This window comes from Crinia signifera, chromosome 1, assembly GCF_055691185.1.
Source record: "Crinia signifera chromosome 1, ASM5569118v1, whole genome shotgun sequence".
Lineage (NCBI taxonomy): Eukaryota > Metazoa > Chordata > Amphibia > Anura > Myobatrachidae > Crinia > Crinia signifera.
In genome coordinates, this window is record NC_139217.1 from 422,584,213 (window position 1) to 422,611,228 (window position 27,016).

General features: G+C 46.8%; 1 protein-coding gene across 3 annotated transcripts in view; it reads left to right on the forward strand.

The window, feature by feature from the left end:
* Positions 1–27,016, forward strand: part of BDP1 (BDP1 general transcription factor IIIB subunit) — a 99,449-nt gene that overhangs the window by 23,070 nt on the left and 49,363 nt on the right. For 2 of the 3 annotated variants that reach the window (XM_083151882.1, XM_083151884.1), the window contains exons 6-11: positions 2,517–2,647; positions 7,840–7,934; positions 12,932–12,986; positions 15,421–15,561; positions 16,778–17,032; positions 21,289–21,489. In XM_083151882.1, coding sequence (XP_083008008.1) covers positions 2,517–2,647; positions 7,840–7,934; positions 12,932–12,986; positions 15,421–15,561; positions 16,778–17,032; positions 21,289–21,489 — 878 coding nt within the window. The remainder of the gene's footprint in view (positions 1–2,516; positions 2,648–7,839; positions 7,935–12,931; positions 12,987–15,420; positions 15,562–16,777; positions 17,033–21,288; positions 21,490–27,016) is intronic. The other variant, XM_083151883.1, reaches the window with a different exon arrangement.

Sequence of the window (27,016 nt, forward strand, 5' to 3'; positions counted from 1 at the left end):
TACACAGTGTAAATCAATTAAACTATGAGAACTTACACTTTATCTCCCTCCGTGAGCCAGAGATTTATTTGAATGCTTATCCACAACTGTTCACAAAATTGCGTGTCACAGTACAGATGTGTGCACATACACCTCTAGTAAAATAGAGCTAGATAGCCTAATTTGGAGCACCGCAGAGCTTTCCGCTTTTCTGCACCAACCGTCCCACCAGAGACTTTCACAAAATATTATTTGCATCACTAACGCAACAAAATGACAATGCACGAGTACTATGGACACTGGCATTTCCTGTAGCTTCAGCGTGAGGCTTGTTTGCTAATCTGGGAAAAGATAGTTGTGATACAAGTGTGTAGCGTATTGACTGATCCCATTATTATTATGCTTTATCTCGATCAAATCAAGCAATAATAGGTAAATAGGACACTGTTTCATATCTGTAAGTAAAGCTAAATGGGTACTTGTTTCCTAGCACGGCCACAATCGCGGGCATCGGGTGTAATTTTTAGCGGTCTGCGACGCGACCGACGCGATGCCCCCGATTTCCCATTGAAATGCATTGAAATAAGTCAAAATCGCGTCGGTCGCGTCGCAGGCGGCTAAAAAAGGCTTAATTGGTCCAGACGCGATGCCCCCGTTTTCCCATAGGAAACAATGTTAAATGCCTCAATTTACCCAAATCATCATAGGGAACAATGGTAAATGGGCCAGAAACCCCCCAAAACACCCCTGAACAGTGAAATGTCCCCCCAAAAGTAGTTTACGCCACCCCACGATCAACGTGAACCCGAAGCGTGGCGAGCGCAGCGAGCCCGCGAGGGGCGGCGGTACGCGTCCTCCAACCTTTTCATACCCCCACTATCCACGTCGGCGTGGAGTTGAGAATAGAATAGTGTGGCGAGCGCAGCGAGCCATCGAGCCCGAAGCGTGGCGAGCGCACGCGGATACCTTCACAGGTAAACGCGTCCCTTCGCGGGCTTCACAGGTATCCGCGTCCCCGCGCGGGGCTCGCTGTGCTCGCCACGCTTCGGGCTCGCTGTGCTCGCCACGCTTCGGGCTCGGTGGCTCGCTGCGCTCGCCACACTATTCTATTCTCAACTCCACGCTGACGTGGATAGTGTGGGTATGAAAAGGTCGGAGGATGCGTACCGCCGCCGCTCGCCACGCTTCGGGTTCACGTTGATCGTGGGGTGGCGTAAACTACTTTTGGGGGGACATTTCACTGTTCAGGGGTGTTTTGGGGGGTTTCTGGTCCATTTACCATTGTTCCCTATGATGATTTGGGTAAATTGAGGCATTTAACATTGTTTCCTATGGGAAATCGGGGGCATCGCGGGTAAATTGTGGCATTTAACATTGTTTCCTATGGGAAATCGCGGGCATCGCGTCGGTACCATCGTACCCGATTTTTTAGTGCATGCGATGGCCGCGATGCCCCCGATTTTTACTAACGATGCCCACGATCATGATCGGTGTGGCCGTGCTAGGAAACAAGTACCGCAAAATGCTAGTAACTAGGCAAAACCATGTTGCATTGCAGGTGGGGCAGATGTGATGTGAGAGATTTAGATTTGGGTGGGATGTGTTCAAACTGAAATCTAAATTGCGTTGTAAACATAAAGCTAACATTTGTGGACTTCAAGCAAAAGCAGACCGTATTTACCCTGCACAGACAAAATGTAACCCTCCCAAATCTAAATTTCTCTGCACATGTTACATCTGCCCGACCTGCAGTGCAGCATGATTTTGCATAGTTGCTTGCATTTTTTTTCTTTACTTACAATCATGAGTCAGGACCTATATGTGATTTATGAATGTAGCTACAAAGCGAGTTAGATGCATCATTCAGGAAAGTGCAGAATCACAGGAATCACTGCCCCTGGTGAGGTGGTTACGTTGCTCCAAGCGTCTTATGCCATGTGGCACTGAAACACTGGGTGAATGAAGGCACACCTGTATTTCATGATTTAGGCCTAGATATTTGTTTATACATAGATTCTGTAATTAATGATACTGTAGCGGTACAAGTAGCATACTTGTTAGTACATGTAAGGGGGGTATGCAATCCTCCGCTGCTATTTCCGTTGGGGGAAATAGTGGCAGGGCCCTATACAATGCTGTCTTTATCAACAACATTGAAGAGGGAACACGACAGAAAGAGCCCGACTTTAGAAGCTTTCAGGACCGTTCTGCCGAGAACGGCCGTGAATTGTTGCGATCCCGGATGCAGATCGACAATACACGGATGTTTTGGGGACATGCCCCCTTTTGTCTATCAGGAGGTGGGACATTGAATACCGCTTGCCGATTTGCTGTCGGGCAAACAGCAAGCGAGCCTGGATCACGTCTGTGGGGTGAGATCGACAGCCGTAATCAGGGATTGCACACCCCAATTAATGTGTGATAATGAATAGGAAGATGGAATGTATTCGATGTGCACATGGTGGGCTGTTAAGAATAAAGATAATAAAGTATTTGTTAGAATGTTTATGGTGTTTGTTTTTTTCTTTTTATGTCAGTTTAACAGTAGAAGTCATTAGAAATAAAGCTCCAATAGTTGAAGGGAATGATCCAATATTCGAGCGAGGCTCCACAACAACCTACTCGAGTTTCCGAAAGAGCAATTACTCAAAGCCGTGGTCCGATCCAGGTCAGTAGATTTCCATATATGTTATGACAGTGTGTTATTGGGTTTATCATAACATACAGGGTGGAACTTCCATTTCCCTTACATCTTGATAGATGTTCTGGAAGTGGACTGAAATTTCTATCGTGAATTGAATTGTGCTGTAATAAAAAATAAAAAAAACTTCATGGGAAAAATTAAAGTTGCATTTTTGCATCCTACTCAGAATTGGTTACAGTTAAAAGGTTGCAACTGCATCTCCCTTCTCTCTCTCTTGCATAACTGTATTTACAGGGTTGGCCCCATTATTTTGAACACCGATCCAACCAATGTCTGACCCTGTTAAATCCCTCAATTATTACTCAAACCAGGTTATTTCTCACTACCCCCTTCACAGTGAGCCGCTTTCTAGGTTGTCTTAGCAATAACCCGGGTTATTGCTGTGGTCTGAAAGGGTTATCCGATGTACTGTACATGGAATATAGCATGCAGCACGGGCGGTGTAATGGTTAGCATTACTGCCTCACAGCGCTGAGGTCATGGGTTTGATTCCCACCATGGCCCTAACTGCAGAGTTTGTATATTCTCTCCGTACTTGCGTGGGTTTCCTCAGAGTACTCCGGTTCCCTACCACAATCCAAACATATACTGGTAGGCTAATTGGCTCACACCAAAATTAACCCTTGAATGTCTGTGTGTGTGTGTGTGTGTGTGTGTGTGTGTGTGTGTGTGTGTGCGTGTAGATGTTGTAGGGAATATAGATTGTAAGCTCCACTGGGGCAGGGAGTATTGTGAATGTTCAACTATTCTCTGTAAAGCGCTGCGGAATATGTGTGCGCTATATATAAATAACTGTTAATAAATAAATAGGTACATAAAATGCAAAGCAAGAACCTAAATGCACCCTAGATACGGGTATTTGCCTCTGCTGCAGCCCAGAGGAGAGGATTTTTTGTAATTCTCTGCAATGAAACTATATATTAAAAAACAGGAGTGTTTGGGTTAAGGGGTGTACAAACAGAGCGATTTTTTGCTAGTGAGAGACTTTTAACTAAGCAATTTTGACTAAGCGATTTGACTAGATACACAAGCGATTTTGTCTGTGGGTAATTTTGACTATACTAGAATTAACATACTTGCTTGGTATTCATTGCAGATCGCCTAGTGAATATCTCCCTCAGCAGTGAATAGCAGCGATTTTGACTAGACAGCCAGCGATCTACTCAAAATATTCTTGCCTGGCAACTTTTTTACTAAGCGATTTTATAGGGCAATTTGTCTAACCTTAACAGCGATCTATACTAACCTTGTAAGCAATTTTGACTATGTAGTCAAAATCGCTTGGAAGGATCGCTCCGTGTTTACACCCCTTTAGTCTCCCCTGTAAAACCGTCCACAAGCTGTGAATGCTTTTACAGGCACCCATATCCCACTGGTTCTTTGGGGCTCAGTGGTTGATTGGGGTGCAGTGGCATAGATTTGCCCCAGCTATTATACTGTGTATGTGACTTGTGCTAGCCTATTTTTCTCTCTGTACATGTTTATTACTGTCCCTTGTTGTTTCATATCTTCTGTGTCAGAAGAATTAGAGGTTTATCCTCTTTAGTCACATACTGCTGTGTTATCACTCTAGGTTTTCCTATCAAGGCTATACCTATTGTGTATATTACTTCCTTGTTTGTCTGTTTTCAACATGACTGCTGACCGGGGCGTACGCAGTCTCCCTTGCTCTTATCATATGAAGGGGTGTACACACGGAGAGATTTTGGCTAATGGACAATTTTGACTAAGCAATTTTAACTAAGCAATTTTGGGAGAGATTTTGGCTAGATGCACTGGAGATTTTGACTAAGCTATTTTGTCTAAGCAGTCCCTCTATGCTAAGCAATCTCTGCTAGACCATATTGACTAGCAGAAAATAGGGAGATTTTGAATATGTAGTCAAAATCTCCTATTAAAAGTTCTCAGTGTGTACACCCTTTAAGGCTTGTGCTGCAGTCCTGTCTGAGCAGGATGTTATCGGGGAGGTGTTGTGTCAATTGCTTTAACCCCAAATGCCAATCCTCTGCCCCGGTGGCTGTACAGGAGCCTCCTTGGGAAGCCTTTCTGCAGCTTCTGGGCACCTTAGTGGATCGCCATCAGCCCCCTGTAATTACACCGGCTGGCTCCTCCACCATGGGTAGATACCCTGACGACCACGGTGCAAACCCTTGCACAGACATCAGTGGCTATGCAGAAGTTACTGCCAACTACATCTGTCAGAAACTTGTTACCTAGTGTTTCTGCCCGATTACTCCCATTGTTAGATGACACTACGGGAGATGAGGATGATGATAATGGGGATGAAGATGATGACCAAGCTGATGGGAGTTACGGGGATCCCACTCTACCAGAGTTAGGGACACCTGTAGTACAAGCAGATATGGCAGATGTACCAGCCCTTATTGACGCAATATGGCTAGTGCTCTTCTGGCAGCGGCTAAGACTGCATGCCTTCCCTCAGCTCTCCCTCAGAGACAGAAAACTACACCTTTTTCGGTCCTTTCATCCCCATGGTAAAGCGAGAGGTCAATCCTTTCCTCGCACGTCAACCACTGCCAAGCCAACCAAGTCTAAGGCCAAACAAGCCTGGGCCACTAGACAACCCCCAGTTAAGCCAGATAAACTTGCGGCATGACGGGGTAGGCCTCCTGCAGGGGGACCTCAAAGTGGGAGGCAGACTTCTACAATTCACACAACAAATTCACACAACAGTGACTCACCACATCGGCGGATGTTTGGGCGAGAGAAGTCGTGTCAAGGGGATATACTCCATCTCGTGCAAAAGAACCCCCCCCCCCCCCAAAGTTCTTTTGTACAGACAGGCCTCCCTCACAATCTGCAAAAAGCGAACAATTATTGCAAATATTGGCCTCCCTGTTGCAGTCTCAGGTCATTATACAAGTCCCTCAACACCAGCAAGGGATAGGTTTTTACTCCACCCTGTTTCTAATCCCAAAACCAAATGGGACTTACAGGCCCATACTAGATTTGAAGGCACTCAATAAATTTGTCAGGGTGCCAAAATTCTGCATGGAAACCCTGAGAACAATAGTTCTAGAATTAGAACCGGGAGATTACATGGTCTCCCTGGATGTACGGGATGCATATCTACATGTACCCATACTTCACACCGGTTTGCGATTCTGTCCCACCATTTTCAAGTACAGGCCCTTTCTTTAGGCTTGGCCACTGCCCCTCGAGTGTTTGCCAAGGTGATGGCAGTAATGGCGGCATATCTGCATCTCCAGGGGATCAGAGTATTTCCCTACCTGGACGATTTGCACCTCGTAGCAAAGTCGCCAATAGTGCTATTAGCACATTTACAAACAACGATTGCTGTTCTCCAACAGCACGGTTGGCTCCTCAATTGGGAGAAATCCTCCCTTACTCTATCATGTCAGATGTGGCACCTGGGTGCTTGTCTAGACTCCCAGACACAGAGATTGTTCCTACCAGGGGACAAGTGTCAATCTTTACAAGGATACGCCTCTTCTTACAGAGCCCCAGAGTTTCCATCCATTTGGCGATGCAAATTCTGGGTCTAATGGTGTCAACATTCGACATGGTAGAGTGGGCGCAATTTCACTCCCGCCCCCTCCAACGTCTGATCCTTCGGAATTGGGACGGACAACATCAACGCATAAGGACCACATTCATGGCACTGACTCCAGAGGTTCGGATATCTCTCTAGTGGTGGCTACAATTGCCTCACCCGAACCAGGGACGTCCTTTCTAGTTCACAGATTGGATTCTCCTCACTATCGACGCCAGCCTACGAGGCTAGGGAGCGGTAGTAGAATTCCGGTCCTTGCAAAGCATATGTTCCAAGAGGGAAACACGCCTGTCCGTCAATGTCCTGGAGCTTTGAGCAGTGTAAAACGCTCTTGTTCGCTCACAGGATCTTCTTCAAGGCAAATCAGTACAAGTCAGGCCAGACAATGCCGCAACAGTGGCATACATAAACCATCATGGGGGCACCCGCAGCGCAGTAGCCATGCGAGAGGTGTCCAAAATCCTAACTTGGGCGGAACAACACCTACTGGTACTGTCAGCGGTGTTCATACCAGGAATTCTAAACTGGGAGGCGGACTTTCTAAGCCGACAAGCCGTTCATCCGGGGGAGTGGTCACTCCATCCAGAAGTCTTCTCTCTCCTGGTGAGCCGTTGGGGCCTTCCAGACTTGGATCTCATGGTGTCCCGTCACAACAACAAAACGTTAGTGTATGGGTCGCGGCCCAGGGATCCTCAAGCCAGCTTCGCGGATGCTCTGTCAGTTCCATGGAACTTTCATCTTCTGTATGTTTTTCCTCCGGTGTCTGATACCCAGAGTAATTCGGAAATTCAAACAAGAAGGCGGGGATTTCATTCTGATAAATGCCAAGTTAGGCAAACAAACTGTTGCTCGCTGGATTCGTATGGTCATTCAGCAAGCTAATATCCCTCTACCATTGTTAATAAATGCAAATTCTACCACATTGGTAGGTCCATCATGGGCGGCATGCCTCCCAGGATGCTTCCTTTGGTCGTCTGGTCCTCCCTTGAGTACTGCTTTTGTAAGATAGGTCTACCATAACACTCGTTATATTCATATGGGCAATAATAAAAATAATATATTTTCAAACAGAATGACAATTAATAATATTGATTCATTGAATAAAAAATATTTTATGTCATGTAGACTAGTCCTGACAGAAGAAATTGTCTAGTTCACTTTGTCTAAAGCATGACTGAAAACTGTAGAATCCATTTAGACAATCTGACACTGAATAGGCTAAATCAGATTAACTTTACTAAGTTTAGACAATTTGAAACAAAAAATTTAAATGACTCCTTTAGAGAGGCAAGGCAAACGAAAGGAGTTGACAGGCGGAATGCTTTAGACTGAAAAAATTATCGTGAATAGTCCAATTCATCATCTAGACTTTTTTTTTCAGGCGGAAAATATGCAGTTTTACACACAACGAACCTAATGACCAACTGAATACACACCATAGAGGAATAAAATAATATTTTTAATCTTGTGTTCCAGTTATGAATAAATCCAATACTAGTTCACATGCTTGTATGTCTTTTTATGAAAAAAAACTCTCAAATCTATACAGTATGTACCGTTTATTTCAATTGCTATACCTTTCTGTTAATCCGTTTTATAAGGAACTGTTTTCTTGTTTTAGAAACAGAAATGTTCTTTTTGGCAATCAGCATGGTAGGAACAGACTTCTCAATGATCGGCCAACTTTTCCCTCATAGGGAGAGGATAGAGATCAAGGTAAATCTTACATATTTATAGATTGTTTCAGGAACAATAAGGGGAACATGGAGATGTTTTGATTTAATCTGTGAAAATTGCCCCTTGGTGCCACGATAATTCGTTCCTACCCCATGTGTTCTCGTGCGATCACGTGTTCTTTTTCAGCTGATTTTAAAAGTGGCCTCTCGCTCCCCCCCAGATGCTACAGTGTGGGAGGAGGGGAGAGAAGGGATAGCTAAGAGTTCAATATCTACCCGTATAAAAGAAACCTCCTATAAGATATACTATAGATGGTATTTTACGCCAGATAGATTATACCGGATTTACCCATCTACTTCCCCAGTGTGCTGGTGTGGTCAGAGAGGCACTTTATTACATATCTGGTGGACTTTCTCTGTTATAATCACTTTTTGGGCCCAAATGCTCAATTTACTTAAGTCCCTCTAAGGTCTTTATATTAGCTCGCCCCTTCCAAGACTTAGGCCCCTTACTGAACAAATTATTCTCACATATACTGGCAGTAGCGAAATCTCTGATAGCCAGAAATTGGAAATCGCTTTCCCCTCCCTCTATACAAGCCTTAACTATGTTTGGTATATTGCTGGTATGGAGAAAATCACATATCACCTCCATGATTGCCCACATAAATTCAAGCTGGTCTTGGACCCCTGGATCTCAACCCAATCTCCCCACTTTACTTAAAGCTTACATCTGCTTTATAGCTCTCCCCATTTCTTGGGAGGTTTATACTCGGGTCCTCCCCCCCCCCCACCCTCCCCCCCAGGCCTCCTTTATAGTATGTCTCATTTTATATCTTATATTTACTCATTTTATATCTGTGACCCTCCCCCCCCCCCCCCCCCCCCCCACACTTCCTGTCTTATTTATTTTTCTCAGATTTAGTCTTACATTTTTTACTTTTATTCTTATTACTAGAGACAGGATTATATGCAACATAAAAAGCTCGAAATATGCATGCAAATATGCATGAAAAATACTTAAAATATGCATGAAAAGCGTCAAAATATGCTAAATAAAAAATACAAAATAAAGTGAAATTTTATAGTTTTTTATTTAAATCGGCATACAATTAGTAAGTAGTAAATGACCCCCAGCAGTATACCCCACATAATGCCCCCAGCAGTATACCCCACATAATGCCCCCAGCAGTATACCCCACATAATGCCCCCAGCAGTATACCCCACATAATGCCCCCAGCAGTATACCCCACATAATGCCCCCAGCAGTATACCCCACATAATGCCCCCAGCAGTATACCCCACATAATGCCCCCAGCAGTATACCCCACATAATGCCCCCAGCAGTATACCCCACATAATGCCCCCAGCAGTATACCCCACATAATGCCCCCAGCAGTATACCCCACATAATGCCCCCAGCAGTATACCCCACATAATGCCCCCAGCAGTATACCCCACATAATGCCCCCAGCAGTATAACACACATAATGCCCCCAGCAGTATAACACACATAATGCCCCCAGCAGTATAACACTCATAATGCCCCCAGCAGTATAACACACATAATGCCCCCAGCAGTATAACACACATAATGCCCCCAGCAGTATAACACACATAATGCCCCCAGCAGTATAACACACATAATGCCCCCAGCAGTATAACACACATAATGCCCCCAGCAGTATAACACACATAATGCCCCCAGCAGTATAACACACATAATGCCCCCAGCAGTATAACACACATAATGCCCCCAGCAGTATAACACACATAATGCCCCCAGCAGTATAACACAGATAATGCCCCCAGCAGTATAACACAGATAATGCCCCCAGCAGTATACCCCACATAATGCCCCCAGCAGTATACCCCACATAATGCCCCCAGCAGTATAACACACATAATGCCCCCAGCAGTATAACACACATAATGCCCCCAGCAGTATAACACACATAATGCCCCCAGCAGTATAACACACATAATGCCCCCAGCAGTATAACACACATAATGCCCCCAGCAGTATAACACACATAATGCCCCCAGCAGTATAACACACATAATGCCCCCAGCAGTATAACACACATAATGCCCCCAGCAGTATAACACACATAATGCCCCCAGCAGTATAACACACATAATGCCCCCAGCAGTATAACACACATAATGCCCCCAGCAGTATAACACACATAATGCCCCCAGCAGTATAACACACATAATGCCCCCAGCAGTATAACACACATAATGCCCCCAGCAGTATAACACACATAATGCCCCCAGCAGTATAACACACATAATGCCCCCAGCAGTATAACACACACAATGCCCCCAGCAGTATAACACACACAATGCCCCCAGCAGTATAACACACACAATGCCCCCAGCAGTATAACACACACAATGCCCCCAGCAGTATAACACACACAATGCCCCCAGCAGTATAACACACACAATGCCCCCAGCAGTATAACACACACAATGCCCCCAGCAGTATAACACACATAATGCCCCCAGCAGTATAACACACATAATGCCCCCAGCAGTATAACACACATAATGCCCCCAGCAGTATAACACACATAATGCCCCCAGCAGTATAACACACATAATGCCCCCAGCAGTATAACACACATAATGCCCCCAGCAGTATAACACACATAATGCCCCCAGCAGTATAACACACATAATGCCCCCAGCAGTATAACACACATAATGCCCCCAGCAGTATAACACACATAATGCCCCCAGCAGTATAACACACATAATGCCCCCAGCAGTATAACACACATAATGCCCCCAGCAGTATAACACACATAATGCCCCCAGCAGTATACCCCACATAATGCCCCCAGCAGTATACCCCACATAATGCCCCCAGCAGTATACCCCACATAATGCCCCCAGCAGTATAACACACATAATGCCCCCAGCAGTATAACACACATAATGCCCCCAGCAGTATAACACACATAATGCCCCCAGCAGTATAACACACATAATGCCCCCAGCAGTATAACACACATAATGCCCCCAGCAGTATAACACACATAATGCCCCCAGCAGTATAACACACATAATGCCCCCAGCAGTATAACACACATAATGCCCCCAGCAGTATAACACACATAATGCCCCCAGCAGTATAACACACATAATGCCCCCAGCAGTATAACACACATAATGCCCCCAGCAGTATAACACACATAATGCCCCCAGCAGTATAACACACATAATGCCCCCAGCAGTATAACACACATAATGCCCCCAGCAGTATAACACACATAATGCCCCCAGCAGTATAACACACATAATGCCCCCAGCAGTATAACACACATAATGCCCCCAGCAGTATAACACACATAATGCCCCCAGCAGTATAACACACATAATGCCCCCAGCAGTATAACACACATAATGCCCCCAGCAGTATAACACACATAATGCCCCCAGCAGTATAACACACATAATGCCCCCAGCAGTATAACACACATAATGCCCCCAGCAGTATAACACACATAATGCCCCCAGCAGTATAACACACATAATGCCCCCAGCAGTATAACACACATAATGCCCCCAGCAGTATAACACACATAATGCCCCCAGCAGTATAACACACATAATGCCCCCAGCAGTATAACACACATAATGCCCCCAGCAGTATAACACACATAATGCCCCCAGCAGTATAACACACATAATGCCCCCAGCAGTATAACACACATAATGCCCCCAGCAGTATAACACACATAATGCCCCCAGCAGTATAACACACATAATGCCCCCAGCAGTATAACACACATAATGCCCCCAGCAGTATAACACACATAATGCCCCCAGCAGTATAACACACATAATGCCCCCAGCAGTATAACACACATAATGCCCCCAGCAGTATAACACACATAATGCCCCCAGCAGTATAACACACATAATGCCCCCAGCACTATAACACACATAATGCCCCCAGCACTATAACACACATAATGCCCCCAGCAGTATAACACACATAATGCCCCCAGCAGTATAACACACATAATGCCCCCAGCAGTATAACACACATAATGCCCCCAGCAGTATAACACAGATAATGCCCCCAGCAGTATAACACAGATAATGCCCCCAGCAGTATAACACACATAATGCCCCCAGCAGAAGTGCACATAATGCCCCCAGCAAAACCGCACATACTGTAATGCCCCAGCAGAAACTGTGCTGTAAGTTACACTCACCGTTGCCATCCGTTGGTTAATGTCAGTGTTCTGTCCAGAAGCACCACTGTTCGTGGCCTCCAGCACCCGTGTGGCGCGCAGTGATTCCCCGCGTGTCAGCAGAGGTGGACAGCCTGTCAGCGCGGCGGGCAGCCTGTCAGCGCGGCGGGTGTGGGATGTAGCTGGAAGAGCCTACAGTACACACTGCGGCATATCAGCTCTTCCACCCACATCTCACCCCCCGCCGCGCTGACAGGCCGCTCAATCCATTCCTCTGATGGGCGATTCTGTCAGGCTATCAGCGGCGTTTCCTCACATAAAGGAAAAAAAAGTCAGGAAGTGAGGGTGAATGCTCCGCGCCGACCGCGCTATGCCAAATATGCACCATCAGGACATTTAGGTCAGATATGCAATTTCTGCTGAAAATCGGGCAAATATGCAAATGCATATAATCCGGTCTCTACTTATTACATATAATGTTCTTAAAAATGATGAGCTTTATGATAACTGTATTTCGATATTATTGTATTTATCTGCCCAGCTCTTTCTTTTTGAATAAATAAATAAAAAAAATGGCCTCAAATTGGTCATAAATCACTATACATAGGGCCCTATTGGCTGAAAAACACATTGCATGTGATTGGATACCTCCCACAGTAGTTATATAATTCAGGTAATGATGTTTGCTGTCATGGCTGTATCCTTTTTGGGAAATTATCCCTTTTTTTTTTTTTTTCTGCTAGAGCAGGCATTTGATTTATTCTGTGCATTTGCCATTTTTGATTTCAGCAGGTGCTTTGTGTTTTTTGTCGTTGCTTTGATTAGAACAAGTTTAAGCGGGAAGAGCGAGCAAACGGTTGGAGGATAGACAAGGCTTTCAGTAAGTGTTTCCACCATTATTTACCTAACATCTTTTTGTTTTGTATTTTAGAGCTATTTTATTTAGAAATGACAAACCACTTTAGCCAAGTGGTTTAAAAATGCTAGAATAATTCTGCGGCTGCCTTATGGCTGTCACCTGTACATTACATGTAGTGGTGGCTGCAGCACAGTTTAAAATTCGAATAGGGGAGAAATTCCAACTGCCTGTGATTCAAAGGAATGACAGTTGGTGGTAGTGGGTGTGCTCCCTTATTTATATTTTTAGTTGTGCTGCTGCCCCTCCTATGGAGCCTTCCCTGATTACATGTTCAGTTTTCTCAAATTAAAAAAAAATACCTACATTTCTTGTGACTGGTTCCATCCTAAACCAAATGCTTATGTTAAAAATAATGTGTGAGAAATGCTATTGGCCTTGATTTACGCTACAGACACTTTCACTGTTTTCATAAAAATGTAGTAGTAGAAATATCTAGAGAAGAATAAGTTGTAAAAATAATGGGTCCTGCTTCTCCTGCATAAGTGCAGCATATGCACTGAACGATGGATAATACATATGCATCATTAAATCGCTTGCTTGTTGCTTTGGAAAAGGTTGAGTTTATACTGTATATCTTATGCAGCAGTTAGACACATTGGTGACAATGACATACACCAAAGTTAGATAAACATGGACAACTTCTGATGCTGCAATACACACACACTCCAGCATGACATTAGAGTTCTGTAATACACCTAGAAAAAACCCAGGTTGGACCCAGGTCATCTTTGGTGTAAAAGGGGCCAACCCAGGTCCAGTAACACTGGTCTCCTACCCAGGTCCTGACCAGGGTTGAACACTGGTTGGACCTAGGTTGTGGGCGGTGTAAATGGTCCCAACCCAGGTTGGGACATCCGGGTAGTGCTGAAAGGATACCAGAAGTGCTGGACTCCTTTCCACAGTGCGCTGCAGTGTCAAAAAACAGCAGCCAGGAAATATAAGGGCAGTGCTCACAGAAATCATAATTGGACGCAGTATCATTTATGTTTTTTTTTGGGGGGGGGGGGGGGCTGGGGGGATTACATGGGAGATTCGGTCTACTGCTGCAGGGGAAGGGGCTGGGGAGAGCACATGGGTGATGCTGCACTTTTGGAGTTAGGTGGGAGACTGATAAAGCTTGACGAATAGCTGCGTTCTTAATCCTTTGAGTGCCAGTGAATTTGTCAAAATAGGTGTGAAAATTGGCAAGCAATCATTTTTATTCATCATAATGACCTGTAATGTTTAACTTATACAGGAGATATAATACTTTATTACACAACATTTTTTTATTTGAATTTATATAACATGTGAGCTACGCTGGTATTTTTAGCGGATATTTTGCACATCTCACAGAAATGTTGGCACACAAAGCGTTAAGGACATTTAAAAATGTGAAGGCTGGTGGAGAGTCTAACTAGGGACTACAGGTGAGGAGCTTTGGAAAATCTCTACTTAGGTAACATTACACGTCTGTGTGAGAACAGCCAGTCCCTTCCTGGGAAGAACAGCTAAGCTAGAGCTTACAACTTATTTTTTTTTTTTTTAGTGTAGGATTGTGGCTTGATACAAAAGTCTTCCATCTGTATAATGATATTGGCCTCCATTCAGTTTATCTCACACTGAACCTTTAGGTTTTAGATCTGCACACCCGACTGCATCTGCAATATTCTGTGAGTACATCATGGGCTTCTGTACTTGGGGCCTAATTCAGACCTGAGTGCAGGACAAATTTGTTCTCAAATGGGCAAAACCATGTGCACTGCAGGTGGGACAGATGTAATGTGTAGAGGGTGATTTTGTCTCTGTGCAGCGTAAATATTGGCTGCTTTAATTTTACACTGCAAATTAGATTTCAGTTTGAACACACCCCACCCAAATATAACTCTCTCTGCACATGTTACATTTTGCTTCCCATGCAGTGGAACATGGTTTTGCCCATTTTGAGAACAAATTGGCAACCTAGTCTGAATTAGTCCTCCATTAAGCCCCATACACACTTACCGATGCCGGCTCCGAGATGAGCAACGACAGGGGGGACAGCGGTCCTGCTGCTGCAGTATGGCTGATGTTAATGAGTTCAGTAGATTTTATTGTTCAAGCATTGCCTTATTAAGATAATCTAATAGAATTGTTATAATTAAGATATAATTATTTTTAATTATCATTGAATACTTTACCAATTGTTCTATGCAGACAGCGCTGCAAATGATAAATAGTTCTTTATCTGTGTTTGGTCTACTAAGGGAACAGCACCCTAATATTTGGAGCAGCAGTCTGCAGTAGAATAAAGGGATTGAGATAGTTTATGCAGTGCACATTGGAACTGGACTAGCACTACTTCTATTTTTCCTTTTTTGACTTCCACAAAAGGCCTCACCACAAAGTAACAATTTACATTTTGTTGTTGTTACAGGGGAGAGGAAGTCCTTTGACTTTGAATTTTTTGCTCAGCTACTTGAAAAAGCTCTTGAAGCAGGAAAGAAAAAGCCCAAAACTCCGAGACCTAAACAGCCACGTGAGAAAAAGGCTAATAAATCACGCAAGAAACAGAAAGGTAAGGGAATTCATCTGTGCGTGAAGAAGTTCTTTCAGGGACATTAGGCAGATACCTTACTGCAGTTGGGCTTCTGGGAATTTTTTTTTTTTCCTGGCGCAATAGGAATTATTTTTATTTATTTATTATGTTGGCTGTTATTTACCTACTGTGTTTTAGATCATGACCATATATAGCGATTTATAGTCAGCCTGTTGCATCCTTATTAGGACTCGTTAGTGGTTTCTGTTTATCATGTGAAACACTGTGGAATTCTCAGTGTGCAGACAAGGCAGAGTCTGATGGTCGCTTAGGAACACAGACGACGCTAAATTGTTATATTCGATCTGTACCAGGACTTGCATCGTCACACCACCACCATCCACCACCAGCTTTATTCTTTATATTGTGGCTGTGTTAAATTCCATCTCTCCTCTATTACTGTGACTGGTATCTGAAGAGAGATAAGTGGCGGGTTTGCCATTGTTTTAAAACTGATGTGCTTCGCTGGTTGTTTTAGGAATCGATGTGTCTAGGCCCATCAGTTTCTGAGATACTACCTTGTTGCAAATCTGCTCTAAATCATAAGTCTCTGCCACCCAGGGCTGGTGACCCTATAGCTGAGGGTTACCATACTGTCGCCCAGCCCTCAGTCAGCACAGGGCTGATATTCATGGGAAGTGAGGCCTGCTGACAAACACAAAATATTTGCTCCACACCCCTCAGCAGGCAAATTGTCGATGTGGACAAAAGGTCGACGCAAGCAAAGGCTTGACCTGGAAATGGTAGACACAAGAGAACAGTTTTGTCTGTTGGCATGTGTCGACATGAACCCCCAATTAGTGGTCTCGGTGCCTTGCTACACTCAGCATACTATTATATTCTCATTCTATACTGACCTGAATGGAGAAGATTAACAAGTCTGTTTAAAAATAAAAGTCCTAAAAAAACTCAAGTCGACCGTTTGTCAATGTTGACATAGTGCACGACTACCCTTTTTTGTGTGTCAACATATTGCCAGTCAACCAATATTGGTCGACCTATTGACCGGATACCCATGTAGAATTCCAGGGGTACCCATGTGCACTGTCCTTTATTCTTTGTATTTTATAAATAAGAATTACAAAATACTCCATATTCAGTATAAAGTGTAGGCATATTGTGTAAGCATCTGTACTACATGATTGTGGCTATGGGGGAAATATTGATACAATTCTTTGCATCCCCATATTTGCAGCAGAACACAGTCTCGGTGATGGGGAAACTGCCAACCTGTCAGAAGGGGAAAGAGCTGATGCCAGGTCAGCAGGGAAGGAGAACGAGGGATCTCGCAGTGTTACCGAGTGCTCGCCTGCACCTGACCCAGTTCCAGGGAAAAAAAAGAGGCCTAGAAAGAAGAAAGGGGACATTAATGAGCCTGAGGAAGAAAACACAGAGTCTCAGGGTGGAGACTTGCCCCAAATGCCAAAGAAGAAGGAATCAAAAAAGAAAAGTAAGACCTATTATGGAATCTGTACGGAACTGGGACAACGGGTAGACACAAGCATTAGGTCGACATGGGGTTTTTCACTGTTTTTTTTTTTTTTGGCCCGAATGTTGACACAGTCGACATGGACACAGTTTGAAGTGCACCGCATCCTCGGCCACACTATTTTATTCTCCCACCACGCCCTAGTCGGCAGATGTCGGTTCAAAAAACAGTGAAAAACCCATGTCGACCCTTTTGACTGTCGACCTAATGCTTGTGTCGACCTAATGCTTGTGTCGACCTAATGCTTGTGTCGACCTAATGCTTGTGTCGACCTAATGCTTGTGTCGACTTAATGCTTGTGTCGACCTAATGCTTGTGTCGACCTAATGCTTGTGTCGACCTAATGCTTGTGTCGACCTAATGCTTGTGTCGACCTAATGCTTGTGTCGACCTAATGCTTGTGTCGACCTAATGCTTGTGTCGACCTAATGCTTGTGTCGACCTAATGCTTGTGTCGACCTAATGCTTGTGTCGACCTAATGCTTGTGTCGACCTAATGCTTGTGTCGACCTAATGCTTGTGTCGACCTAATGCTTGTGTCGACCTAATGCTTGTGTCGACCTAATGCTTGTGTCGACCTAATGCTTGTGTCAGCCTTTTGACATGGCGGCCTTTTGACTTGTTTACCTAATGGTTGTCGACCTTTTGTCTGTAGACCAGTTTTTCGGATCCCATCTGTATATACTGTATAGTAAATGTTGGAGCCAATCTGCTGGAGAGCCATCAACAGACCAATTTCTCACTAGTTTTATATGGAGGTTACCCCAATAAGCAGATGTCTCATTTGCTGCAGACACAACAATAGTATGACTCCTGCATTTTGTGCTCTATGACTAATGAACATAGTAATTAAGGCTGAAAAAAGAGTTCAACCTATCTAACTTGTAACTACTGACTTGAGTAAGTCCTATCTATAGGATTCCCTTAGTGCCCAAAAATGGATCCAGTTTTGATTTAAATTCATTAACAGTAGTTGCTGTAACCACCCTTACCGGCAATGAGTTCCCGAATTTTACTGCTCTAATAGTGAAGAATCCTCTTTTTAATTCAGTACAGAATTTCTTTTCCTCGAGCCTCAGTACATGCTCGCGTGTAATACGTATAGGCCTGTTAGTGACCAATCATCTCCCAGTTCCATATGATTCCCAATCCTGTATTTGAACACACTAATCATATCACCTCTCAACCTCCGTTTCTCCAGTAAAAAACATATTCAGCCTGGTTGACATATCTTTGTATTCTAGTGATTCGAGACCATTTACTAGCTTAGTCTCACTTCTCTGTACCTGTTCAAGTGTGGTCTCACCAATGCCTTGTGTAAGAGGCACTATCAATCACATTGGTACCCCTTAAATCCATTCCTATTTTAATCCATGCCAGTGTCCGGTCTGCTTTTGCTGCTGCACTTCAGCTGTGTGCACTATTACCCAATTTATTATCTATGATGACCCCCAAGTCCTTCTCTACAGCAGAATTCACTATAATAACTTCATTTAGCCTATGAGTAGCTTCTTCATTTTTGTTCCCATAATGAATTACTTTACATTTATCAACGTTACACTGCATTTTCCACCTTTCTGCCCACTTTCCAGTTGCATTTTCCACCTTTCTGCCCACTTTCCAGTTTATTTAAGTCAATTTGTATTTAGCCAGCTGTCCGGGAGCTTTGGCTTTCAGAGAGGGGGTCAGGACATATTAGTTAAGTTTCCTTGTCACCTGTGTATCCCAGATCTGTCACTCTGTGACTGTGTGTATAACGCTGGGCAGAGTCAGTGACCGAAAGGGGCTAATAGCCTATCAGCGCAGCACTTGCCAAGATCGCCCCTCCCCAATCTCTCATCAGAAGAAAAGCATCACTCAGAGACTTGCAAGTGATAAAGCAGTGTAAGTAAGTAAGCACCACCTGCAGCTCACCCCTCCCACACTCACAGCATCAATGGACACCCTCCCCCACCTGCGGCCACCCTCATCAGCCTCTTCCCCCACCCGTGGGACTAATGCACCCACCCACGGCAACACCGGATCTCCTATACCCGCAGTACCCCCGCACCCAGCCGCCCATCCCCCACCCACCAACACCGCACCCCCGCAACTGTCCATCACTCAACCGGTGCACCCCCGCACCTGACCAACCCACACGGGGCTCCCCCGCACGTGTAACTCCACCACCCGCAGTATCCCCACACCTGCCAGTGCTGCACCCGACCCTCACCCACCCAAGCCACACCCACCTGCAACACCACCGCATCCATGGCACACTGGCCTTTCCCCATCCACAGCACACCCTGACCCCGTCCCTCACCCCCGCCAATTTTATGCTGATTTCGTGAGTGACCATGGTTAAATGTGACCTCATTCAGGGATATATGAAAGGATTTTCTGAGATGTGACCACTTCTGTATGCTTCCCTACTGTTATCCCTATCACAGCACTCCTCCTAGGTTTCTATGGAGCTGCATACATCTAGCTCTGGAAAGTGTAACTTTCTGGAGCTTGTGTCTGCTAACTAATGCCATCCTTAAGGCCCCCATACACTATGCGATTTTGAGCCGATTTCACCCGATTTCGGCACTTTGGGCCGATAAATCGGGTGAAATTGGCACAAAATCGGTAGTTTGTGACATCTGATCCAATCTGATGCGCGTTCCCGCGCGCATCGGATCGGATCAGGGCGTCGGACCTGCTGAACATAAGATGTATCGGATCTGACCCATCATGGGCACATCGTGGGTACTTTTTAGCACCCACGATGTTTCAGATCCGATATATCTATGGGTACCTTGAGGACCGGTTCGGGGGAGCTGTAGACGGGGACCGCAGATGCAGAGTAAAGACCGGGGGCGCGGCGGGAGAATAGGAAGAAATCCTACTCAAAAGACCGGGCAGCCGCGGCGCTAATTGGCTGAGCTCTCAGCCAATCAGCGGCCGCCCGGTCTTTTGAATAGGATTTCTTCCTATTCTCCCGCCGCGCCCCCGGTCTCTGTTCTCCATCTGTGGTCCCCATCTGCCGCTATATCTCCTGACGCTCCCCCGGACCACTCCCCGCTTCCAGCCTGCTCCTGCCGCTTCCCCTGACTGGTCCCCGCTGCCGAAGGAGTCGGGTAGGGGAACTGTAAATGCTCCGGGCAGGTGGAGGGAGCTGGGGGCGGGGGACACTGCTAGTTGTGTGGAGTCAGCGGACGCTGCGGGCCAGGGGACACAGAGGCGGCAGTAACATAGAGACAGTCAGGGGGAGCCGGGAGCTGTCAGCGCTGGAATAAAAAAAAAACATACATTGAATGGGCAGCCTGTGATTGGCTGAGCGCTCTCTCAGCCAGTCAGCAATTGGCTGAGAGAGCACTCAGCCAATCACAGGCTTCCCATTCATTGTATGGGCTTTTTTTCCCCCAGCATTGACAGCTCCCGCCTCCCCCTGCCCGGCTCTCCGTCGCTGTCCCCCGCAGCGTCCCCTGCACGCTGCCTCTGCCCTTCCAGCAGCGCGCCGCAACCCACCGTTTTAAATAGGATTTACTCTCGCCGCTCGCCGCTACACCAGACCTTGCGGCGAACGGGAGAATAGAAAAAATCCTATTCAAAATCTGTGCGGCCGCTGATTGGCTGAGAGCTCAGCCAACCAGCGGCCGCCCAGATTTTGAATAGGATTTTTTTTTACTATGCTCCCGGCCTCCCGCCGCAACCCGCTGCTGACTCTCCGGTCCCCGCGGCGCCCCCTGCCACGGACCCTCTCCCCCCCCCCCTGCTACTCCCCGGGTTTACATGTGATAAATCGCATCTGATTTATCACATGTAAAAAATGGCACATCAAGTGCCAAATCTTATCAAGCTCCCCGGGGAGCTGCCGGGGGAAGCTCAGGGGAAATCGGGGCTGACTTGTCTTTACGACAAGTCGCCCTAGTGTATGGGGGCCTTTAGAGTGGGTGGGAATGTGGCCACCACCGGTGCCTGTGCATTACATCATCTTGGTCCCTGGAAGTGATGTAATCTCTGGGACAGGTGGGCACAGCTGAGCTGTCCAGCAAGAAGATGATGATGCAGTAGGTAGGTAAGTAGGTGATCATCTTAATTGTTGCTTTGTTTAATATATATTACACCTGTCCCATATGTACTGCAATCTTAAGCATGTATGTATATGTACGGTATGATATGCCTCCTTTACATGCGCCCATCTATTTCCGCTTTTTCTTGTCTGAGTGTTCTTGCTTATATTGTCTGCGCAGGTAAAGCCCCTGCAGGAAACAAGGAACTCAATCCTGAACCTGAGTCTGCAGCAAATGAAAAGAGCCTTGAAGATGGGCAGGCTGTCAAGAAAAGAGGACGTAAGAAAAAATCGGCCGCCAAAGACTCAGAAGTGGAAAAGGGGGACAATGATGGTACAGATAAGCTGCAAGTTTCTAGAAAGAGCAAACGCATTGCAAGTGGTGAGACCCTTATAAGAATACAGAGCAATCTTAACCCCTACAAATTCTACACATTGGGGCAGATGTATTAAGCCTGGAGAAGAGATAAACTGGAGATAAAGTAAAATGTGATAAAGCACCAGCCAATCAACTCTCAACTGTTATTTTCAAACACAGCTGATTGGCTGGTGCGTAATCTCCTTCCACTTTATCTCCAGTTTATCTCTTCACCAGGCTTAATACATCTGCCCCATTATCTTTATAAACTCTGTGATTTAACATTGATCGAGTAAAAGGCTAAAGCCCCAAACATACGAGATGATATCGGTCACAATATTGGACAATATTGCCTAGTGTGTATGCTCCCTGATGCTAACGATGTGCACTCCCGCGCGTCCTTAACGACCCCCCTCCCTCGTCCAAGCATGTCCGGACAAGGGAGCGCCTTTGCCATGGCTCACCTCTGAGCAGGCATCGTTTAGTGTGTATGCACTTGCTGCTAACTACACCCCCGCCGGGTCCCCACCACCGCCAATATTGGGATCAGAGGGCATCGTTTAGTGTGTATGGGCCTTAATCCAGTAAGAACTATATGAAAGATTACAATAGGAATCAGCTGCTCACTTCTGTCTTACATAGTAGACCACTACAGGGTTGCACACATGGCCAGATTACAAAGGGGAAACACCTAAAAATAGGCCCATATTGACAGCAGCTGGCCACATGGTTGGCTATAAATTATATGTATTACACATTTTTCTATCATACCAATGGTGGTCACTGGGACAGTGGGGTGTGGGTGGAGCTTCAGCTACAGGCACCAAGAAGATTGACAATGTTTTTGTGCAGCCCAGGCTCCTCCTCCTCCACGCCCCCTACAGGCTTCAGGATTGGGAGACAGCTTGCGTCAGCAGCGCTGCTCCCCTGTGGATGGAAACGGCACGCTGACTTTCACAGCCAGACCTGCCGTTTTTTCCTCACGACACGGAGGAAGCTGCACCCACCCACAGGTAAGCGGGTCCCTCTGAGGGACAGCCGTTCGCGGCGCACACCGCTAGCAGCTATGTCACCAGGGCATGGTGCAGCCCGGTGACCCTGGCAGTGGCACCCAGTTATTTCTGCGCGGCCACTAGACCACCAGGATGCCGCGCTGTGGAGCGCCATTTTGGCGCAGGGCACTGTTGGTTCCAGGGGAGGCGGTCCGGATCCACAGCTCCCGCCTCCACTCTCAGAGCGGGCGCAGTCACTGTTTCCCGCCTGAGCTCAGCTTCTCCACGCCCTCGCAGCGTACAGTAAGCGCCATTACAGGACTTCACTGAGGGAGAAGCGCACCAGGTTTTCCTGCTCCTCTACACGCTACAGGACCAGGTTTTTCAGCAGCCCTCTGTACCACACTATATTAGCGCTGGTCAGAGAGTATTGTGTCTTGCTTTCTGTCCCCCATCTGAATATCCTTTTTGTGTCAGAGGGTGATAGTATACACTGTGTTTTTCATTGCATTAGTGTGTTTGTGAATTCTGTGAAGTATGTCACAGAAACCTTCCAAAGCTAAGCCTGTCAGGGAAACGCCTAAGCTGCACGCGTACACATGTACAAATTGTAAGGAAAATTATTCCTCTGTGCAAGACCAGGCTGGTATGTGTGAGCGCTGCTCTGCACAGGACCCCCTGGGGGGCCCCTCAGTCCCACAGGCAGTAGAGCCCAGTTGGGCTTCCACTCTTTCATCTGCCATGAAAGAGTTAGCGTCACAGTTAGCTGCATCCAGGGAGTCATCTCAGCCCCCACAGGCCGCTGTGCTACCTGAACCTGCCTGGGTGCAGGGTTTCTCCTCCACCATTCAGGATTTAGTTCAGGTGTCGGCATCCTTACAATCAGGTTTGAGGGCCCCACCTAAGCGCAGAGCTCAGGCGCCAGTGGTAGCCCATAACTCAGATTCTGGTGATGACATAGCTGACCAGGACATGGTCGACACAGATGATGATGTCGACTTAGAGGAACCTGATAAGGAGGAAAGAATGACCCAAACCAGGGTGGATTCTTTAGTTAAAGCGGTTAGGATGTCCCTTAACATAGAGGACTCCCAAGCCTCAGCACCTGACGCCCTTCACTTCAAAAAGAAGAAGAAGGAATTAGCCATCTTCCCTTCAAATTCAGATTTAGAGGAAGTTTTGTCAGAAGCATGGCAACACCCGAATAAAAAGTTTCTGGTTTCAAAACGCCTTATTTCCTTCTTCCCGTTTGCACAGGCAGACCGGCAGAAGTGGGAGACTCCCCCGCAGGTAGATGCACATGTAGCTCGCCTGGTAAAGGCAACCACCCTTCCCATTCCTACGGTGGCTTCTCTTAAAGACCCCACTGATAGGAAGATTGAACACTGCCTCAAGGCAGTATTCACCAATGCAGGAGTCTCAGCCAGACCGGCCATGGCCTCGGCATGGGTTGCTAAGGCCATAGGCGCATGGGCAGACAGCCTGCAGGATCAAATTACCTCAGGTACAAGGCGTTCTGAATTGCTATCCACAGTAGACCTAATCAGAGAAGGCGCCACATATTTGGAAGAGGCAGCAGTGGATGCAGCTGCGTTGTCTTCTAAAATTTCAGCCTCATCAGTAGCAGCTCGGCGCGCTCTCTGGCTGCGTACATGGAACGCTGATTCCGAGTCAAAAAGGGCCCTAGAAGCTTTGCCCTTCACAGGCGAGGTCCTTTTTGGCCCCGAGTTGGACAAGATTGTAACCACAATAGCCACGTCCAAAACGGCTTTCTTGCCCTCAGCACCAGCAAAGCCAAGATCCCAGTCCTTTCGGTCCTTCCGACCTCAGGGGAGGCCCAGGGGTCAGCCCTCTTCGAGAGCTCAGCCCTCTACAAAGCGTTCTTCGGCCTCCAAGCCAAAACAGTCCTGGGCAGGACGCCGTCAGGCCCCTAAGCAGACTGACAAGCCCGCAGCATGAGGGGGAGGCGGCTCACCAGGGCTTACCGGTGGGCGGTCGCCTGTTGTTTTTTGCCGAGATTTGGCAAGCCACATCCACCGACAGGTGGGTGAACACCATAATTGCTCAGGGATACTCCCTCTCCTTTCAGGGTCGCCCTCCAGCTCGGTTCTTCACAACAGGCACCCCCTTGGACCCGGGGAAAGCAAGGGCATTGTCCAGCTCTGTAGGCTCCCTGCTAACAGCAGGGGTGATAATACAGGTCCCGCCTTCTCAGCGAGGGACAGGTTTCTACTCAAGCCTGTTCCTGGTAGGGAAGCCGGACGGATCTTACAGACCCATCCTCAATCTAAAAGGACTAAACGAGTATCTCAAGGTACCCAGGTTCAGGATGGAGTCTCTCAGGTCCATCCTTCAGGCCCTGGAACCAGGGGACTTCCTAGCATCCCTGGACATCCAGGATGCTTACCTGCATGTGCCAATAAGGGCAGACAGCCAGCGCTTCCTAAGGTTCGCGATCAGGGACTGCCACTACCAGTTTGTTGCACTGCCTTTCGGATTATCAACAGCCCCGAGGATCTTTACAAAGATCATGGCTGTAATGGCAGCAACACTCAGGACCCAGGGGGTACGTCTGTTACCATACCTGGACGATCTCCTGATCTTAGCCCAGTCCCAAGAGACTCTCCAAAGGCATCTCAAGCTCACAGTGTCCCTCCTTCAGAGGCACGGGTGGCTCATAAACTGGAGGAAGTCCACCACTACCCCATCTCAGAGGATGGTGCACTTGGGAGCCTTGATAGACACCAGGGCCCAAAAGGTATTCCTTCCGGAGGACAAAAGAGTGGCTCTAGGAGATCTCCTACTCTCCTTTTTGAAACAGCGCAGGGTCTCAGTACATCAATGCATGAAGGTCCTAGGAAAGCTGGTGTCATGCTTCGACATGGCAGAATTTGCCCAGTTCCATTCCCGTCAGCTCCAGAGGGAGATGCTACGCCACTGGAACCGCTCCAGAACAAATCTCAAAACACAGACCTTTGTTCTATCCAGGCAGACGCGTCTATCCCTAAGTTGGTGGATCATTCCACACAACCTACAAAAGGGACGCCAGTTTGTCATTCCCCAATGGATGATCCTGACAACGGACGCCAGCCTCAGAGGTTGGGGGGCGGTCCTGGCAGAACACTCCTTCCAGGGACGGTGGTCAGGGGAAGAAGCAAAACTCCCTATAAACATTCTAGAACTAAGGGCGATCCTCAGGGCTCTACAGAGTGCAGGACCACTGGTTCACTCCAGACCAGTGAAGGTTCAGTCAGACAATGCCACAGCGGTGGCATATGTCAACCACCAGGGAGGGACCAGAAGTTCAGCGGCGATGAGGGAGGTATCCTCGATCCTCAGTTGGGCAGAACGCCATCTGATGGCCTTATCAGCGGTCCACATTCCCGGGGTCCAGAATTGGGAGGCCGACTTTTTAAGTCGCCAAGACATTCAGTCAGGAGAATGGGCTCTCCACGAAGAAGTCTTCCAGGAGCTGGTGGCCAGGTGGGGACTCCCACAGATAGATCTCATGGCCTCGAGATCAAACAAAAAGCTCCAGTGTTACGAGGCTCGCACCAGAGATCCACAAGCTTGCCTAGTGGACGCGCTCTCAGCCCCATGGCCATTCTCCCTGATTTACATATTCCCTCCTGTAGCCCTTCTTCCAAGAATCATCAGGCGCCTCAAGCAGGAGCATGCCACAGCAATTCTTCTGGCCCCCAATTGGCCTCAAAGGGCCTGGTACACAGACCTTCAGGAAATGTCCATTCAACCTCCCTGGATTCTACCAGCCCGTCCAGACTTGCTGTCACAAGGACCATGCCTTCACCCCAACCTGCACAGCCTTTCCTTGACGGCGTGGCTCTTGAGACGGAAATTCTAAGAGCAAAAGGTTTCTCCTTACCGGTCATTAAGACCATGATCGCAGCAAGAAAACCAGCCTCTTCCAGAGTCTATTATAGAGTATGGAATGCTTTTTTCGGCTGGTGCGCGGAAAGAAACCTCACCCCGCGGGAGTTTAGTTTAGCCAGAATCTTGGCCTTTTTGCAAACAGGCCTAGATTTAGGCCTCAAGCTATCTTTTTTAAAGGTTCAGGTGTCGGCCCTTTCAATACTGTTTCAAAGGAAACTGGCCACACGGATGGCAGTCCGTACATTCCTGCAGGGGGTCCTCCACATTCAGCCCCCCTTTATACCCCCAATTCAACCATGGGATCTAACCGTGGTTTTATCGGCTCTACAACATCCTCCGTTTGAACCGCTTGAGTCAATAGATCTCAGGTGGCTAACATGGAAGGTTGTTTTTCTGTTAGCTATAGCCTCGGCCAGGCGGGTTTCAGACCTATCAGCCCTGTCACATGCTTCTCCTTATTTAGTGTTCCATTCGGACAGGGCAGTTTTGCGGACTCGTAAGGAGTTCCTACCAAAAGTTGTGTCCAAGTTTCATATTAATCAGGACATTGTTGTACCTGCGTTTTCTCCGTTGGAAGACTCTTTGGAACTTGTTTCTCTAGATGTTGTGAGATCTCTGAAAGTTTATGTTTCCAGAACACAAAGCATTCGTAAGACTGAGACGTTGTT